The sequence below is a fragment of the Azolla caroliniana genome, unplaced genomic scaffold, assembly GCF_043228905.1.
Source record: "Azolla caroliniana isolate FFs.n. ecotype wild unplaced genomic scaffold, voAzoCaro1.0.p SCAF_16, whole genome shotgun sequence".
NCBI lineage: Eukaryota > Viridiplantae > Streptophyta > Polypodiopsida > Salviniales > Salviniaceae > Azolla > Azolla caroliniana.
Window position 1 is genome coordinate 6,192,293 of NW_028230451.1, and position 19,363 is coordinate 6,211,655.

The window sequence follows — 19,363 nt, forward strand, 5'->3', positions numbered from 1 at the left end:
GTTTAAATTTTTCGTTCCTTCTTGCAGACTTCTCCCAACCAAAACTGTCATATATGAGGTTGATGCATTGGGAAGGCATGATACAGAATGAAGACTTAGGACATTGGGCATGAGCTTTTAGAATCAAAGATGGGAGACAACGGCATCCCTAGCCCTCTATCAAAGAAAAGAGTAGCGTCAGAACAGTTATCTAAGGATAGTGATCAATCCTTTGATAACGAATCTCAGGGTTCTGGATTGTTTCAAAAAGCTTCAGAGGAGATATTAGCTGCACGGCAGATAGTCAATGTGCGTCAGAACAATGATGTAGATGTTAATGTTGATGATGAGAAGACTTCGTTTATTTCCCCATCATATGTGGAGGATCTAGGCGAGAAAATTAATGCTGAGGTGGAGGATTTAGGTGGGAGAACTCATGCTAATGTGGAGGATCTAGATGGGGGAGGTGAAGTAGAGGATTTAGGTGAGAACACGGATGTTAATGTGGAGGATTTAGGCGAGAATGTTGATGCCAGCGTGGAGGATCTAGACCAGAGAACTGATGCTAATGTGGATAATTTAGGAGAGGCAAATGATGCTAATGTGGAGGTTCATAGCAATGAGCAACCTGAGGATAAATGTCCTTCTGAAGCTTCAAATATTAATGTGAAACTACATGCAAAGGATCAAGGGGAGCAAGCTGATGCCAATGTGGATGTTAGTTGCAATGAACAACATAAAGGACGTGTTAAGCTCTCAAATATTGTTCCATGCCATGTGCAGGATGAAGGACAGAGTGAAGGAAAAGAATCTGAGAATTTTCGCACTGAATCTAAGGATTCTTATCGTAAACACGATTCTATGTCTGGTGATAACCAGAGTGGGAGCAGCAAGGTAGATTACAGAACTAAACATATCCACGGTACAGATGCAAATCAATTTGAAATGACATTATCCTCTCCAGTGGTATCAGCGAACAACATTTCAAGTATTGCCATACCTCCTCCTGGAGCAAATTTCTCTAGTTCCACATTCTCATTCGGAACAGCACCTCTTTCTTTTGCAACTCCCACTGGGTTTGCATCGTTTAGAAGTTCATCACAGATCTTTGGCTCGGCAGGAAATGCAACTGCTGGAACAAATCCAGGATCTGTGTTTTCTTTCAAATTTCCTGATGAAAGTACTATAGAAAACAACAGTACTTCTGGTTTTCAGGCATCTGGTTCTCAGACAAGCAAGAGCTTAAGCGATCTACCAGCACCCTCTTTGGGTTCTTTTAAGCTGCAGGAGGTTAGTTTGGTCACCGGAGAAGAGCAGGAAACTGCAATATTTTCTTCAGGTGCGAGTCTTTTTGAGTTTGTTAGTAATGCTTGGAAGGAGCGTGGGAAAGGTGAACTGAAGATTAATGTTTCAGAAGGTTCAACAAGCAAAGCACGGTTGCTAATGAGGATGAAAGGAAACTACAAACTGTTGCTAAATGCAAATCTTTTCCCGGATATGAAGGTGACTAACATGGAGAGTCGAGGGGTGACATTTGCATGTATTAATAGTGCAGCTGAGGGAAGAGAGGGATTGACAACCTATGCTTTAAAGTTCAAGGATAGCATGGTTGCAACAAGCTTTCAAGACATTGTTAACTTGCATAAAGGTGGATCATCTTTAGGTCTTAAAACACCTGAGAACTCCCCATGATGAACCTGAAAGGGGTTCCTCAAGTTCAAATGATCTGTATGTAGTAACAACTAGTCTATTTATAGCCTTCTTTTTTTCGTCACAGCTGGTTCAGATGTCATCAAGTACACTCAGCTGATTCTCTCTATTTCCTGGAAATTTAACTGAGACTTAACAAGTTTTGTAATTAATGGTTCTCGGATGAATAACTAAATATTGCATTTTAATACCTATGTGATTTTTGATATTCAAAATTTCCTTCAATGAATATTCCATTTTCAACAAATGCATTAATGTACAAATATTATGATTATCATCACCTTTGAGAAACTCTTAAAACAACAATACGACATATACAAACCAGCAAACAGGCTTAGTAGTGAACACCCAATAAATTCCAGGCTTACTAGATTTCGTCAACACCGTGGACATATTTTAATAGCTGTGGTCATTGAGCTACAGACTTAGTTTGCAAGGACTCAAACCTGGTTTAGGTTTTCTTTCCTGAATCATCTCAAAGGATTGTTGTAGAAATACTGACCTTTTTTCCGCGTTCGATTAAATTAACGTTGCTTGCAAGATATATACCTAGAAGAACATAGAAATGAAAATAATTGATGTATGCTGTGCCTCCTTACGTGAGTGGTTATAATAATGTCAATGGGATTTAGTTAAGTGAAATATCACAATCTTTTTTGTAACAAGACACATCATCTATCCATGCGACCTCAAATTTCTTGACAAAGCCACACCCATTTTATATACCTCTCCAAGTATGTGTAATTATTCCGAACATGTATATTGTTATTTTACATAACCAAATTATAAAAGGGCTATGCGATGTACATGTTTCTGGTCCTTTTGTAGGTTTTTCATTTGCTGTGTCAATGTGGATTATATTTTCAAATTGTTTTAACCTTTATGAAGGACTCCAACAGGTGATTTGTCAGAAATGATAAACATCTGACAGTGTAATCAAGAGGCAATTCGATAACTATAGCACACAAATTAGACTCTTATGTTCATTGTTTAAAGAATGTTGGTATTTTGATCCATGTTAACACATCATCCAGTGGATGATAGAGAATTTGCATCTCCTGTTTTGCTGAGAAAAATAACTCTTGACATTTTCTATATCCTATCTGTAGGTTTTTACTAAAATAAGTTAATGGTGCTCATGAATTGATATCCATTTGAACTAAGTAGCTGTATATATACAGAAAATGGCATCTTTTACTTGCAACCTGTCAAGATCATATTGTACAAGTTATTTCATTCCCATTGTAGACTATATCTGTTTAACATGCCAAGAACTACATTCAGCTCTCCTGCATGTTGTCATTAGTTATGCTTAATTCCAATGCCAGAAATTAACCTTTCAGAACTGCTACATTGCAGTGCTTTTATGAAGTAGAATCCCTTTGCAAAACTCCATCTCCTGCATAAATGTTGGACATGCAGATATATGTTGCTGCATCATTGTCATCAGTCCACAATGCTTGCTCAAAAGCTCTTGTTGCAAGCTCTGAGTTGCCCCATTTTCTGCAAGCACCCATCACTGTATGCCAAACCACAAGATTCGGAGCAACTGGCATCTCTTTGATCCTTGCAATAGCATTCTCTAGCTGGCCTGCACGATTAAGAAGATCTATCATGCAATTGTAATGTTCCATGGTTGGTGCGATCTCATGTTCTTTACTAAATACATCAAACAACATATGAGCCTCTTCTATTAGACCTGCATGACTGCATACATTCAAAACACTAACAAGAGTAATAAGGTTTGGCCTTTTGTTCTCGTCTACCATTCTCTTGACAATACGAAAAACATTTTCACATTCACCCAAATGTGAATATCCGCCAATTAGTGCATTCCATGATATTTCATCTCTATCTGGAAGCATGTCAAATACCTCATGTGCTTTCCACAGAATGCCACATTTCGCATACATATCAATCAATGCATTGCCTACAACAAGCTCACTCTTCAATAATCCTTTCCTAACAATCTCAGCATGTATGTCTTGCCCCTTTTCTGTGGCTCCAGCATTGCCACATGCTTGTAGGCTGTAAACTAATGTAACAGCATCTGGTGAGACACGTTTACACAGCATTTCCTCAAAACAGTCCAATGCTTCAATATTGAGGCCATGTTTGACATACCCTGCAATAAGTGTGGTCCATGAGACTAGATCTTGCAATGGAAGCTTATTAAGAACTTCCTTTGCCTTCGATAGCATACCACAATTCACATACATATCAATGAGTGCATTACCAACTACTACATCTCCTTCCAGCAAACCTTTTCTGGTAATTTCATCATGGATTTTAATGCCATTCTCTATCACTCCAGCACTCCCACAAGCTTTCAAAGTACAAACAAAAGTGATACCATCTGGAGAAATGCCCTCTTGTTGCATTTTCTCAAAACAGTTCAACGCTTGCTGATTATACTCATGTTTAGTGTATCCCGTGATAAGTGTAGTCCATGAAATTACATCCCGACAAGGAATTTTGTCAAATACATCTTGAGCTTTATGGAGATCACCACAATTGGCATACATATCAATCAATGCATTCCCAACTGCAGTATCATTTCCTAAACATCCTAGCCTAATAATATCAGCATGGATTTCTTCAGCCCTTTCAATTGCACCTAATGTACAGCAAGCATTCAAGCTGCAGATTAATATCACAGAGTTTGGAGAAACACCATTAGATTTCATCTCCTCAAAGCAAGCAAGTCCTTCCTCATATTTTCCATATCTTGCATATTTTGTGATCAAGGTGGTCCATGCCACTACATCTTGAACCAAAAGATTATCAAACACTTCTCGAGCTTTCTCAAATATCCCACAACTTGAATACATATCAACCAGGGCATTTCCGACAATGGAGTCTGTCATGAGACCACTTCCCTCAATTATGGCATGTATTTCTCTGCCCTTCTCAACATCTCCTAAAATGCTGCAAGACTTCAAGATGCAAATAAATGTCACAGAATTAGGTGCGACACAATCAAGTCGCATCTCCTCAAAACAGTTTAAAGCTTCTTTACAACACCCATGTTTGACGTAGCCTGTAATCAGTGAATTCCACGAGATTACTCCTTGATCCAGAAGGCTATCAAATACTTCCTCTGCCATGGCAAGTAAGCCACATTTTGCATACATATCAACCAAAGCATTTCCAACAAAGCAATGCTTATCCAAGAGCCCTTTTCGGGCAATCTCAGCATTCAATAAGCGACCCTCATCTGCATCACCGACAATGCCACAAGCCTTCAAACTACAAATGAAAGTGACAATGTTTGGATGAATACCTTCCGATTCCATTTGCTTCAAACATACAAGGGCCTCCTCTCCCTTCCCTTGTTTAGCATACCCAGACATAAGTGCATTCCATGAGACCACATCATGAGATAGAAGATCATTGAAGACTTGTTGTGCTTTTGCAAGCGCTCCACATTTTGCGTACATATCAACCAAGGTGCTACCTACAAAGAGTTCTCTGTCAAACCTTTCCAGAATCGTGTCAGCATGTATTTCTCGGCCTCTTTGAATACATTGTGACGAAGCACATGATTTGAGCAAGGCTACAAAAGTATGTGGAGAAGTGGGCACAGAAACTTCTCGCATCTTTTTATACATGATGAATGCATACTCAAACTCCCCGTATTTGGCATGTCCTGAGACAATGGAGTTCCATGCATATTCATTCTTGCTCACTAACATGTCAAATGCAGTTTGAGCATCTGATAAGCACCCAACGTCGACTAGCAAGGAAACAATCAAGTTTCCGATGGATTTGTGAGAAACCAATCCATGTCTTTGCAAGTAGGATTGCAAGAATTTGGCATGAATAAGGTTCCTTTGTTTCCTACATTGATGCAAGAAGGAGACTAAAATCTCAATTCTAGGAGGTCTACTACCTTCTCTTAAAGAAAGAACCGCACCTTCTAGATCAAATTTATTCCATCCATGGCAAGATCCAGAGAAGCTAGTTAAGCTTCTGTTTCTCTTTGTTTTGTTGAACCTTACAGGAATTGAAATCTGTAATGATGTGGGCATTAGGTAGGGTCTACTCTGCAAGAGTGAGGAAGGAAGCTACATAGGTCCCTGAAGGGAACCCCTGATTGACGAAGAAAACAGCTAGTTACCTCATATTGTATGTAACTACGATATATTTTCTTCTTCCATGGATACTACATGAAAGAGCGACTTTTTGTAGTCTTGTTTTGAAATGCTTATTAGAGACCAAATGTTAGTCGCCCACACCATTTCTCCATGGATACAGAAAGGTCTTCCGTCATAACTTAAGTCAAGGTCTGTGATAAGCTCAAAGACATTCACACAGGTCTTAGAGTACATGACACAGTGATAGGACAGGGCTTGTACAGGGAAATTCTTGTCTGCACCGCTTTAGTTCATATGTATGCAAGATGCGGAGATTTAAGCAGGACTAAAACTCTGTTCCTAGGACTTCTTCCTCTTCCTTGTGTATTTGCTCGGTCTGCAATCATGGCAGGATATGTTACATATGGATATCACAAAGAAGCTTTGGCATGTTTTGAACATATGAAACTAGAAGGGAATATATGCCTTCATTCTGGTGCTTTTTCTAGCTCTCTCAAGGCTTGTGCCAAGACAGGTAACATTGAAAAGGGCCAAGAGATACATATAGAGATGGTCAAAAGAGAGCTTTTCGAAGGAGATCAAATTCTTTGCAATTCATTGATTCACATGTATGCACAAAACGGCTGGTTTCTAGAAGCTAAACAAGTCTTTGAAGACGTTCAAGATAAAGATGTGGTCTCATGGGGTGCAGTAATGGCAGGATTTGTAAAGTATGGCCATAAAGAAGAGATATTGAAATGCCTCACACACATGAGGATCATGGGTATATCTCCAGATTCTGTGGTTTTCATTTGCTGCTTGAAAGCTTGCAGCAACATAGGAGATATAGAAAGAGGTAGAGAGATGCACCTTGAGATCTCTAAAATGGGCTTATTGGCTCAAAGGGATGCTAATCTTGGCAATGCATTACTCGATTTGTATGCAAATTGTGGTAGGCTTTTAGAAGCACGGGATGTCTTAGATAAGCTTCAATGCCGAGATGTAGTCTCATGGACTGCATTGATATCTGGGTATACAAAATATGGACATTGCAAAGAAGCATTAGAATCTTTCCAAAAGATGAACTTGGAAGGAATATCGGCAAATGCAGTCTCTTTCCTTTGTATCCTGAAAGCTTGTGCTAGTGCAAATGCCACTAAGGAGGGACAAGAAATACACACCGAAATTGAAAAGAAAGGGCTTCTAGAAAGGAACCCTTCTCTTGGCAACACTTTGGTTTGTATGTATGCGGACTGTGGATTACTCATAGAGGCACAGGAAATATTTAATCACCTGCCAATTGTGGACACTGTGTCATGGACAGCATTGATGGGTGGATATACAAGGTATGGTTATGGTGAGAAAGCATTGAATTGTTTCAATCAAATGCAAAATGAGGGATTATTTTTAGATGCCATAGCATATGTTTGCTGCTTGAATGCTTGTGCAACCCTCGAGGCCCTAGATCGGGGCCGAGAAATACATGCCAAGATCTCATGTAATGGATTCATGATAACACATCTCGAGGTTGGCAATACGTTGATAGGCATGTATACCAAATGTGGCATGCTTACAGAAGCACAAAAAGTATTCAATGATCTCCCAGTACAAGACACAATATCTTGGAATGCAATGATAGCAGGTTATGCAAAACATGAGCGAGGTGAGGAGGCATTTTATCTTTTCGAACAAATGCAGCAAAAGGGCATTCCTTTTGATGTTGTTACACTTGTTTGTGGTGTAAAGACTTGTGGAAGGCTAGGAGCTTCTCAGAAGGGCGAGACATTACACGATGAAATATCGAGGAGAGGTTTGTTAGAAAAGGATCCACTTGTCGGCAATGCGTTAATCGAGATGTATGCAGAGTGTGGCCTCCTTCCAAAAGCACATCAAGTGTTTGAGGAAATTCCACTTCGTGATATTGTGTCATGGACATTGCTGATCACCGGATATGCACAACTAGGAGAAACTAACCAAGTGTTTTCTCTTTTTGATAGAATGAGAGAAGATACTACTCACGATCCAAATCTCATTACTTTTGTCGGTGTTCTTAATGCATGTAGTCATGGAGGTCTAGTGGACAAGGGCTACATGTGCTTTGAACATATGATCTTAGGTACCAGTAGTCCGAGTCCTACATTGGAGCACTATTCATGTATGATTGATATGCTTGGTCGTGCTGGCCAACTAGACAAAATGGTAGCCATTGTCGAACATATGCCTCTACATCCTAATCGAGTGGTATGGAGTACAATTTTGGGTGCTTGTAGAAAATGGGGTGATATAGAGGTGGGAGGAGAGGCATTTCTACATGCACTAGGACTAGATGATGAGGATGCTGCATCTTATGTCAGTATGTCTAACATCTATACATACTCGATATAATAAATTGAAGCTTCAGAATATAAGGTGCCCATCCAGATGTCTTAGGACGACCTCGTGTTTTTTAGCGTAGAGTGATCACCACCCTTAAACTCTGATGACCTTACAAATATACCTTTGTATCCAAGTCCATATCTTGGTGGTTTGGGTGAGCCTTCGTTGACTCCATGACTCATAATTGAATCTAATGTTCACGTTAATGATCAGTTGATGTGAAGTTGGCTCATCTCATGTCAATTGTGCAATTGAGTGTTCATATTGTGACTATGTATGAGAGAAATGTGTCGGGATTAGACTAGATTAATAGTATGTGGAAGGAAAAGTCGAATGTGGTGGAAGGTGGAGCATTATACCAAAGTATGACTGAAACTTACAGCAAACCATGCATGGCCAGTCAGTCTCCACACATGTACCCTCACAACACGTTTCACATCGAAGAGAATGTGAGCTAAGTTATATGGAAGAAATGGTATGCATGGTGGAGGAAGGTATGGAGTCTAGCATGTGTTGGTGAGTAGGTTTTCCTATTTGGAGAAGAAGATAACAGTCTTGAGCTTTGGAGCAACATATGCAATGTAAAGTGGAGAAATGTGAGCCCCAAATTTCTTCCAAGCAAATGGATTAGGGGTTCTTGCCCTCATCCTATTGTACCTACCATCAAATTCCTCTCAAGATGACTTAAGTGGTATTGATCTTCTAATGTAACAACTAATTTATATATATGCTAACATTATATACACCCGAGGTGATACTCCACAAGCTTAGAAATTTCTTTGCATGCTTACAATTATCAATTATATACTAATTAGTTTGGTTACGACATTTATATCAAAAAGCACAACTCTAATCAAATCATTACCTACATATATTGTCTTACGCATCGTAATAGGTGTTGTTGTAATCAATGATTTATTGAACCTTAACTAACCAGCAATTAAATATATGCACGTTTCTTAATTGCATTTTAATTGATTCCAAGGGGTTACAAAATGGCCCTACTCAACCCCCTTTGGAAGAGAGAATGGAGATGAATAAAATGCATAACTAGTCAATTAGCAAATAGAACTGAGAAAAAGGAGATGAATTGATGATATACTTGCTCAAATGTGGCATTCTAATTTCTTGAGCAATAAACAACTGATGACATGTGTAGAAGTTCTGAAAAGGTAGTTGGAAACAAGAAAGGAGTTCATGGTAATTAAAAATAAATAAAAATAAACATAGACACAAGTTCAAACCAACATAAACAAAGGAGTTGCACCAACATTGATCTGAGGATATATTGTTATATACAATAGTTTGATGTAATATGAGTAATAGTGGTACAAGATAGAACATATAATCAAAAACCAAATGGTACAAGAGAATGGCACACATGGTGGACGCAGCAGTTCATTGGCGGAACATCTTCTTTGGTTTGATCAATTTACAGTTCCTTATGCCAGTAGTAGTAAAGGAAGGCTTCTGTTGCCGGCAAAATTCTGTTTTGAGTACTTCACTTTATCCTTGGAAATTCATTGATATATCAGCACATATTGTATCGCGTCATGGACCTCGATTAACAGAAATCTTTACTTGACAAAGAGATATCTCTCCAACAATGGGGAGAGAGTCTTTATTGGATGTGGGAAAGCTATGGCGAAAAATGATGGTTTATCAGAAAAGTATCGACGAACCTTTAGATCGCATAGTTACTAGAATTTCAGCAGCCTGCTTTGCTAATGTTTCATGTCCATGCATCGCCACAGGAGCTAGATGAATCTGTGCTTCGCCCCCGTGTAATTCTCTCATAGCCTTGACCTTGAAAATCTTTCTTAAAATATTCACGGCTTTTTCTTTAGAGCTATCTGTTCCGTGGGAAATCAGCCCTAGAATGGGTTGGATGGCTCCCTCATCACGTAAAAGCAGGACACCTTTTTCAAGGTTTTCATTCTCAGGAAGAAGGGTGGAAAGTGCTTCCACAATAGCTCCAGCAACATCACTTCCTTTTGATGCTTTAAGAAGTGATACAAGGTCAGAAACAACGTTGGCCTCTATAAGGCAAAAGGTTGTTCGCTCTCCGCATTCACCACCATGGACGCGGCATACTGTTGGAGGTTTTCTTAGTATACAAAAGAAGCATCCGGACAATTTTCTGGGTGTGCTAAGCTGCATTGTGCTCTCGGAGAGGTTCCGTAAAGCGATCACAGCTCTTATTTTTGCTTTGGTTGTTCCCGACTTGATCAAACCTCGAAGAGCCTGAAAGATTTCGAGGTCTACCACCTTCTTTTGTATCTGTATATCCAATGGCAAGGTGAATCTTAATAATGCTCCCATTGCATTTTCCTTCAAATTTGGACTTCCATGTCTGATATGGTGCAATAGCATTGGCAAGACGTTTTGCTCCATCAATTCAAGAGTGACATTAGTTTCTGCTACTGGCATTCTTGACAATATCCCCGCAGCTGCTGCTTGTACCTTCTCTTGAACACCCTCATGAAGATACGTTGAGAAAAGTCCTATTAACTTCGTTGTGGTCATGATAAAGTGGCAGATTTCATCCCCACTTTCCCCCAACATGCAATATAGAATCTGAACCACTACATTTCTGATCTCAACATCTCCATGCTTTAGAAAAGGTAAGAGTATCATGACACCGTGAGCATCTGAAAATATCTTTCGGGTTTCATGGGCATCCCGAGGAGATACAAACCCTAACAATGCAAGCATTACCTGCTTCTGTATCATTAGAGAGTTCGAGAAAAAATTGTCCTGTATCCTCATCAAGAGATCCCGTAGAATCTTATTAAGATCTAATTCATTTCCATTCTCATCTATTAAGAATACATTATCATTATTTGATACCAACTGCTGTAATATAGCAGCTGCGGATTCTCTTATATTTGATGGAAAGTGTAGTGAATAGAGGTGGTCCAATATTATAGGCACAGCTCCTGTCTGTGCCAAGCGCTGCTTGTTAGGTCCATAAGTTACAAGATTTTGGAGAGCACCCAAAGACGCTGCTTTATTTTCAAGATTTCCCATCATCATCTCAACTAATAGTGTGATAACTCCACCCTTACCAAGACTCTCCATGCTTTGACGTGTGAGCTCTAAGTCTGAAAGTGCCTTAGCCATGAATCGCTTTGATTGTTCAGATCCTGCAAAGAAATTCAGGGAACATAAATTTTGATAATAATATACATTTGGATTCATTAAGTTAAAGGGGAATTGTCACTTTATTAGTTTTTACATTAAATCGATTAGTTTATATTCTACCCATGTTAGGAAGAGTTCATTTTGAACACTGATAATAAGGGCTTTTTTAAAACAATCCTGAATCAAATAAATTTTCTATACCTAAACAGATATGTACATAATAGGTTAAACAGTATGGATGCATGTCTGGCCTATCTGGGGAAAAAAAAGTAGCTTACATGTGAAGCATCCTGGAAAGGAATACAGGGTTATGGTAAACCTGGGGTTGAAGAAGATACGTTCCCAATGCCCATTAAACAGAAACTTATTCATAGACCTGAATCTTAAACAATAAAGCATATACTAGAGGCAGGTGAAAAAATTATCAGCTGCCCTGGTACTATACAGGACTATCAAAGGGGCTGTGTTGTACAAGATACACTCCAGGACAGTTGAGGCATTGTGGCCATCATCTTTAAATGCCAGGACTATCAATATAAACACATTGTAGGAGATTTCTCATCCTAAAGTAGATTTCTGCGTATCATTGCTTTAGCATTCTAGCATGGTGAGCATATCCTCCACGTCCCGAATTCCTCCTCATTCTAGCATGATGACTATCAATCCATACGGGCAAATTCACAAGTACGATGGTTATGAACCTTCATGAGTAGGAGCCTTACCTCTATTACTCATGGTGGAGGTGAGAACCAAATGAGAGAAGAGTAGTAAAGGAGCTAACTTAAGCTATCCAAACTTTCTGCCATCCGCCAACTGATGGTTGAATCTTTGGATTATTGACTTCTATGAATCTTGCACATGCTATGCTGCAGCTTCAGCTTTTTACATACACCCACCCACACATACAGAGAAACAATGCAATATTCTCATACATGCAATATCCACCTGACTTTCTGCAGCGAGAACACTCACCAGTTCTCCCTTACCAAGCATCATAGGTTCGACATTCATTCTGTGTGTGTGTGTGTTTTACTTTTTCTAATTCAACTATTTTACCACTTGCCCAAATTCCTTGATTAGCCCCTAGTGTTCTTATCCAGATGTCATCATCCCCATACAATGATGTAAAGAAAGCTATCAAACAATAAAAATAACTTAAGGGACTTCCTTTTGAAAACATAAAAATGTTAGAACGACCTACCATATTGCAAGCACTCAAGAAGTGGCATGTGCCAGTCCAGCTTTGCCATCTCCACAATGTTTTCGTTTTTGTAAGCTAGTTGTGTTAGAATATCTCCAGCATTTTGTGCAGCTTCGGCATCAACCCCATCGCAGAGTGCCACCAACCAAGGGATGGCATCTGCTTCTTGGCTGAGCATCTCAAGCACTAGAGAAGATTGTGATGAGATGCCTGGTGGATCTGATTTCAGTAGTTCGACTAGTAAGGCTATAGCTTTCTTCGAAATGTTCGTGTCCATTGAAAGGCATTGAACCACGTGCTCAACTCCACCTGCATCTACTAGCTGCTTCTGAAGACATATAAGAATAGATAACTAGAGTTAAATCTACATATAGGTTGAGAATCCACTAGTGAACAGAGAATTGATTCTTACTTTGTTTTCTTCATTCTTGATTACAATGACTTGTAGGGCTGACAGACTTTTTCTTCTTAAGCTGTCATCCCTGATCTTTAGCACTTCAACTACATGTTTTATCAACTTCTCTTCTGCAATCCAGTGTCGAAACTTGTTGGTTTTGCAAATTTTGCACAAGTCATCTAGAGCTTCATTTACTTTGACTTTTTCTCCCGATTCCAGTTTTCTCCTTGCATTTTGAATGCGAAAGCAGTGATTCCAATCTATCCATTCTTCAATACACTCTCTGATCTTATAGTTTGGTTTCAAATTCAGACTAACTAAAACTGCTCCAGTGGTAGGATCAGTCTTATTACCATTAGCAAACCATTCCTCAATGTTTGCCCTTTCAAATGTTGCTCCCGTAGCAATAGATACCGGATCTTGCATTACTTCTCTTGTGAGTGGACATCGGAATGATTCCAAAGGTTCTTGCTCAATGTCAACATTCACCAAGTATCTTTTCTCTTTATAGTCTTCTCGTATGGACTCCGGTGTGCGTGTGGCCTCAGCCCTTGATAGAAGGGCAATGATTTGCTCCATAAAAGCCTCTTCTTCTCTTTCCTTCCTCTCTGCTGCCTCTTCCTTTTCCTTCTTAAAGTATTCAAGTTCTTTTCTTATCTCCGAAGAGTCTTCAACAGGAACACCCACAGACCGTGCAATTTCGTGAATCAAATCATTCAGAAAGGCCTGATCGGTTTTATGCTGCCTGATACCCATCTCAATCTTGTTCATTATCTCCAATTTTTGGTTTGAAGCTCGATATTCGGCATGCATCATCTCATCCTTAAGCTTATCGACGTTGTTTTGAATATCCATCGAGATCTCAGCAGTTGCTAATGAGAGGAGACCAAGTGACTTTCCCATATCTTGGGTTATTTGTTGCGCTTCTTTAACGATGCTTCTGCAATGCACAAGCTGGTAGAACCTTGACTTTTTTCCACACATATTAACTAAGCTTTTTGCTTTTTCGACATCTTGTCTTAAGGCCTCGAGGGCTTGTCGGGAAGCTGGACTGTCCGCCATGTCTCTGCTTGACATGAGCTCATTGAGGACAGGATGAATGCTGTGGAAGTATGCGGAGAGTGATTTAAACGTGTCTTTCTCCATGAGGACATCTTGGGCTGCGAGAGCGGTTTTGAGGATCTCATTGGTCAAGATCGCAAGACAGGTGCTGATGGGCACAAGCTCCAGAAATATCATTTTGATGCCTAGCTCTACTGCTAAATCAACCAAGGCAACACTTAGATGAAATATAAGATTCTATACATAAATACAGACAGGCAGACAGACAGACAGACATACACATACATACGTACGTACGTACGTACGTACGCACACATAGATATATGTGTGTGTTTATGCATATATGTATATAGGTATTTGCAGTGGAAATCCTGCAGAAAAATAGTGACTGATTAAATGTTAATCAAACCCTAGAGATAAATTGTGCCTTTGACAGAAAAACAGTGGCTAACGAAATACTAATCAAACACTAGCGATAACAACTGAGCTTGACACAGGAAAATGGCTGTTAATTAAATGCTACTCAACACTAGAGATAACAACTGAGCTTGACACAGGAAAATGTCTGTTAATTAGATGCTAATCAGCACTACAGATAAACTTTGGCTTACACAGGAAATCAGGGGCTTAATTAGTTGCTAATGCTTATGTGTTCTTTCCCTATTGGGGTTGGGGAGGGTATAGAACAGATGAGAAAGGTGAGGCAGACAGAAAGACACAAAGAAAGAAAGAAAGAAAGAAAGAAAGAAAGAAAAGGGCATACCTGATTGGTTTTCTTCAATTCATGAACTCCATGGCTTTGCTGCCTTAGTATTTAGAGATGGGCTATGTGATTTGTTGCCCCTGCAGCTGCAGGTGAAGAAGAAGAAGAAGAAGAAGAAGAAGAGTGGAGGAGAACGACCGAGTCAAGTCAAAATTAAGAGTCAAAAGGAAAAAGACTCAAAATGGTAGCAAGACCAAGCCAAAAAGAAAAAAAAGACTTCTACTAATCCATTCCTTACATATTCTTCTTCTTCTTCTCTCGCTTTTTTTCCGTAAATAATGGCTTTCATTACGAAAGAAAGAGAGAAAATCATAGCACGCAATCAATTGAGAACACCAACCTGCCTTGGTCACATGAAACCACTTGGTAATGGGCTTACGGAAACCCCATATCTTTATAACCCTTTCTTGAATACCTTCACTCGTAGCATCAATCAATCGAGAACACCAACCTGCCCCCTGATCACATGAAACCACCAGGTAATGGGCTCACACAAAAACCCCATTATCTTTATAACCGGTTCTTCCATCCACTTATGTTTGTCAATCAACTTGTGATAAGAATCGCTTGTTGAGATCATAGTTAATCTCTTATTTCCAAACAAACATCCAATCGAGCTCTTGAGATCCCTAATATCTAAATCGGGATTAGGCTCATATGAAGATAGTAATTCTTGCAACTTATCCCAAATAAAGGTATAACCTTTTGGAATACGAAATGTTGATCTTGTTGTTCGAAAAGCCATTAATCTTCTTTGTGACACCAACATAGCATCCTTAACTGTTACCAAGCCCAATCTAGTCATCCGATTAAATTGAAGGTTAATAATTTGTTTGCCTTCCCACCTCAACAACCTTGATGCCACCAAAACCTCCATTTGTAAGGAATTGGCACATCCCCTTTCTTGTGGAGGATGCCATTCCACAAAATCCAACATACTTTACCAAGATGTCAACAAATGATTAACTATGAGAGACCCTGCACATTTGACATTCCGTTCAAAAATAATGTCATTCCACCAATTACCTTCAACTGTCATGTTTCCAAGCTTAATTCCTGACTTCTCTATAAAGTATGCCACCATTTTTGTCCAAGGTTGTACACCCTCAAACATAAATAAAATGAATTTAGTAAATCAATGAGCCACCATATGCTCATATAAATCCAATACCGATGCCCCACCAAACCGCTTCAGAGTACAAACATGATCCCATGTCAACCACGGCTAGGCACTTTTCCTTTTTCTTTTCCATAACAACATTTGCATTGAGTATGACACCATTTCAAGAGCTTTCTTTGACCATGGTAGCAAAGGAAGATAATAAGACACCATAGAGACCATAATCGATTGAACCACCTTAAGTCGTACATGAAAAGGCTATAATTGAGACCTCTAATACATAAACTTATCCTCTCTCTCTCTCTCTCTCTCAAGCACACAATTTGTATTAATAAGAATGTGTGTGGAAAACACTACAAGACTTAAAAGAAAGCTTGCAGTCGTTTTGAAAAATGTGTGTGGAAAACACTACAACGATTTCTTGGCCCCTACGTTACATGGGGGGTGGGCTACTAGAGATGTTGAGTCGTCAAATGGGCAAGACGAAACCAAACACTCCCACCGATGAAAAAGCATATTGTCCTGCTTCCATGTCGATAAACAAATTTGTCACATGTTTGGTACTCCCTTCAGCTCTCGTTGCACATGCTCGTCTATCTCCATACCTACCATCAAAAATACAAAAGCATCTCGCATACCCGAATCATGACGCAACCCCCATTAGCTCTGAAAAATGGAAACACAATCACCATCTTCAATTGTTAGGTCGAGGCCTATAAATTGTGGAAACACCAATTGTCTTGACGTAACCTATCAACACAACAAAACATAACCCTAACCTTGAAGAGTGATCAAACACACTATAAACTGATGAGTAGTAATATCTTCCACCAAGACAATGCAATTAGAGTTATTCCCAATGGTATATCATAGACAATACTCTCCACATGAAGACCTTAGCTAGAAAGAGCAATTTAGAATGCCAACAATTATTCCAAATTGTCATTGTCCATTACCGACAAAACTTATAACCCTAACCTTGAAGAGTGATCAAAACACACTATGAACTGATGAGTAGTAATATCTTCCACCAAGACAATGCAATTAGAGTTATTCCCAATGGTATATCATGGACAATACTCTCCACATGAAGACCTTAGCTAGAAAGAGCAATTTAGAATGGCAACAATTATTCCAGATTGTCATCATCCATTACCGATGTTGCTTACCTTCCTTTTTTGTTCAACCTTAGGTTATAGTCATCGATGAGACTCAAATGGAACGATGATATTAATCATCTTTAAAAACTAATTTTGACCCTGTACATGCCAATTGACTCATGGTTGCTCTTTCATTTTATGAGTGAAGTACCCTACATCAATGTTTTACTCTGTAGTTACTAACAAATAAACCCATAATCGGGCAGGATGCACAATAATCATCACACTCAACAAAGTCAAAATATCTCCAAAGTTTGAGCATCAACTACATCTCCCATTGACCCCCAAACAAAGCAAGTGATTAAATTGAGAGCGTGATCTTTCCTTTCCAAATTCCATGCCAACATTATAATTGAGAAGAGATCAATAACTATTTTTTTAAAGAATTAAAATGCTTTCGGAATAAATGATGGTGTTCGTATGAATAAAGAGAGTGGTTTCATAATAAATGATGGTGTCCAATGTCCATATGAATAAAGAGAATGGTTTTTGCCATTAGGCAGGCAACCAAGTGTTCCGCATGTGAAGAACAAGGAATTTAAAGTGGAATATTTCCATTAAGTCATTGTTGCCACGATGCCTTAATCATCATTTTCCCACATATTACTCCCTTCTCCTCGATGAAATATTGGAGAATAGATATCCATCTCTATGAGTGTGGACACATGTATTGCAATAGTGAAAAATTAAGAGCCATCATATGTTTTGAAATATCCAATATTTGCAGTTTTTCCCAAGCCCTTAACGATTGCTATATGGTTTCAATCAACTCGTGTGATCATCATCTTATCCTTCATTCTTCACAACAATTATTGAAGATTTGCAAAAAGTAATATAGAGCCTTCTATGTTCATGGTAACAATGACAAAAGTATAATATCATGGGCTCCATAATAAATTCTACAACTTTAAGGTATATGAAATGGCCAAGATTATGACTTCCAATACATGAACTTATTCCTCAACTGGCTAGTCAACCATAAATTAATTTGGTATTTACAACATTCACTTCCAATGAATACCCCAAATGCTTGAAAAATAGTCTCTTCCAACCACAAATCCTTGTCATTCTACACATTCAAAATCGCTCAATACACAAGATGAGGCACAACTTCCTCTACTTAATATATAATCCAAAGGCCAAGGCAATTTGGTCATGTGCATGCATCCATTCTCAAGATGCTTATGTTGGCCTTGTAAAAACATGAGAGAATCATCTGTCAAAGTTTGGGATTAGGGTTTAGGTCTAATTGTCCCCTAGATAGAAGGTGTAAACCCACAATATCACCAATAGTTGCAAGCCTCAACAACATCAAGAACAATTGATGAGTAATTATAATAAACAACAATGGGATGAGTGCCCATGATTGATGAATAGATTATATGAGGGTAATATTTGATGTAGCTTCACCATTAAGCATTACTCAAGACACAATATCTTGCCGTAATAAAAATAGAAGGTGTAACATACATGGTCTAAAGTCATTGTATGCCTCAACCATAAATCAAATTGACCCATGGGCATGATCATTGGTAAGCTTTCTATTAATCATTAGGTAATTAACTAGGGTTAATTAGTAACTAATTATGTGAGTCGTTAAGCAGCGGAAGATTATGTGATGTGTGTGCGTGTGCGTGTGCGTGTGTGTGTGTGTGTGTGTGTGTGAGAGAGAGAGAGAGAGAGAGAGAGAGGAAGTTACACTTGTGAACAATAATGTAAATGGGGGATGATAAACAAGAATGTAGCTAGTGGCTATCAACATGAGCTAATGGTTGTTGTATGGACAGCCTCTAAGAGCTTCGTTGTCGCCATTGCTACCCCTGCACAACCGATTTTCCTCTCCTAGAAAGAATCCTCACTACCCAGAAAGAAAGCAACACAATTCCACATTAAACAACCTCTGAGAACTTCATTGTCGTCATCGCTATCCTTGCACAACCTATTTTCCTCTCGTACGGAAGCGAATGACCGCCAAAATCAACAAGCATTAGCAGAGAAGGGTCAATTTATCTTGGTAATCCTCTTCTCTATTCTTAATAACAGATTTATTTAGTAAAAATTCGGGAAGTTATAGTATATAAAAGGGAGAGAGAGGGACAATACATTAAGGAAGTACCTACTCAACCATGGAGGGACCGTTGTCGCGAAGTTCCGCGCATGCCTTTATGAGGAGGAGAGATGCATGGGCACGCCCGAAACGCTCCCTCGTCACAAGACGACCAAATGTACAAGAAGACACAAGCACACACACAAATGCTCGTACTCCTTTATGAGGAGGAGAGGTGCATGGGCATGCCCGAAACGCTCCCTCGTCACAAGACGACCGAACGTACAAGAAGACACAAGCACACACACAAATGCTCGTACGCCTTTAT

At 39.2% G+C, this 19,363-nt stretch overlaps 4 protein-coding genes across 6 annotated transcripts; 2 read left to right on the top strand and 2 right to left on the bottom strand.

The window, feature by feature from the left end:
* Positions 1–1,881, top strand: LOC147853823 (uncharacterized). Of its 2 annotated transcripts, XM_087332282.1 has the most exons (2): positions 1–403; positions 464–1,881. In XM_087332282.1, exons 1-2 carry the CDS (start codon positions 130–132, stop codon positions 1,669–1,671), a joined length of 1,482 nt encoding a protein of 493 aa, XP_087188408.1. In that variant the 5' UTR covers positions 1–129; the 3' UTR covers positions 1,672–1,881. The 2 variants fall into 2 exon arrangements, with proteins under 2 accessions (XP_087188408.1, XP_087188407.1); XM_087332281.1 differs by having other exon boundaries at positions 2–1,881.
* A 959-nt stretch (positions 1,882–2,840) lies between these two features.
* LOC147853824 (pentatricopeptide repeat-containing protein At2g33680-like) lies at positions 2,841–5,792 on the bottom strand. Its single transcript, XM_087332638.1, has one exon. The coding sequence runs from the start codon at positions 5,718–5,720 to the stop codon at positions 3,054–3,056; it is 2,667 nt and encodes an 888-aa protein (XP_087188764.1). The 5' UTR covers positions 5,721–5,792; the 3' UTR covers positions 2,841–3,053.
* Positions 5,793–6,170: 378 nt separating this feature from the next.
* LOC147853825 (pentatricopeptide repeat-containing protein At4g13650-like) lies at positions 6,171–8,446 on the top strand. Its single transcript, XM_087332442.1, has 2 exons — positions 6,171–8,118; positions 8,355–8,446. The coding sequence occupies exons 1-2, from the start codon at positions 6,171–6,173 to the stop codon at positions 8,444–8,446; spliced, it is 2,040 nt and encodes a 679-aa protein (XP_087188568.1).
* A 944-nt stretch (positions 8,447–9,390) lies between these two features.
* LOC147853826 (U-box domain-containing protein 43-like) lies at positions 9,391–14,790 on the bottom strand. 2 transcript variants are annotated; one of them, XM_087332095.1, is made up of 4 exons: positions 14,709–14,790; positions 12,899–14,139; positions 12,487–12,814; positions 9,391–11,287 (listed from the first exon to the last, which is right to left on the bottom strand). In XM_087332095.1, the coding sequence occupies exons 2-4, from the start codon at positions 14,120–14,122 to the stop codon at positions 9,804–9,806; spliced, it is 3,036 nt and encodes a 1,011-aa protein (XP_087188221.1). In that variant the 5' UTR covers positions 14,123–14,139; positions 14,709–14,790; the 3' UTR covers positions 9,391–9,803. The 2 variants fall into 2 exon arrangements, with proteins under 2 accessions (XP_087188221.1, XP_087188223.1); XM_087332097.1 differs by having other exon boundaries at positions 12,899–14,142; positions 14,709–14,761.
* Positions 14,791–19,363: the final 4,573 nt, after the last annotated feature.

Bases quoted from the DNA above. Each gene is read 5' to 3' on its own strand.
- LOC147853824 (XM_087332638.1), bottom strand. From the start codon at position 5,720: ATGCCCACATCATTACAGATTTCAATTCCTGTAAGGTTCAACAAAACA.
- LOC147853826 (XM_087332095.1), bottom strand. From the start codon at position 14,122: ATGATATTTCTGGAGCTTGTGCCCATCAGCACCTGTCTTGCGATCTTG. The intron at 12,815-12,898 runs GTAAGAATCAAT...ATATGTCTTCAG, and splicing joins TCAAGAATGAAGAAAACAAA to AAGCAGCTAGTAGATGCAGG. The intron at 11,288-12,486 runs GTAGGTCGTTCT...ATTTCTTTGCAG, and splicing joins TCTTGAGTGCTTGCAATATG to GATCTGAACAATCAAAGCGA.
- LOC147853825 (XM_087332442.1), top strand. From the start codon at position 6,171: ATGGCAGGATATGTTACATATGGATATCACAAAGAAGCTTTGGCATGT. The intron at 8,119-8,354 runs GTATGTCTAACA...GTTAATGATCAG, and splicing joins GGATGCTGCATCTTATGTCA to TTGATGTGAAGTTGGCTCAT.
- LOC147853823 (XM_087332281.1), top strand. From the start codon at position 130: ATGGGAGACAACGGCATCCCTAGCCCTCTATCAAAGAAAAGAGTAGCG.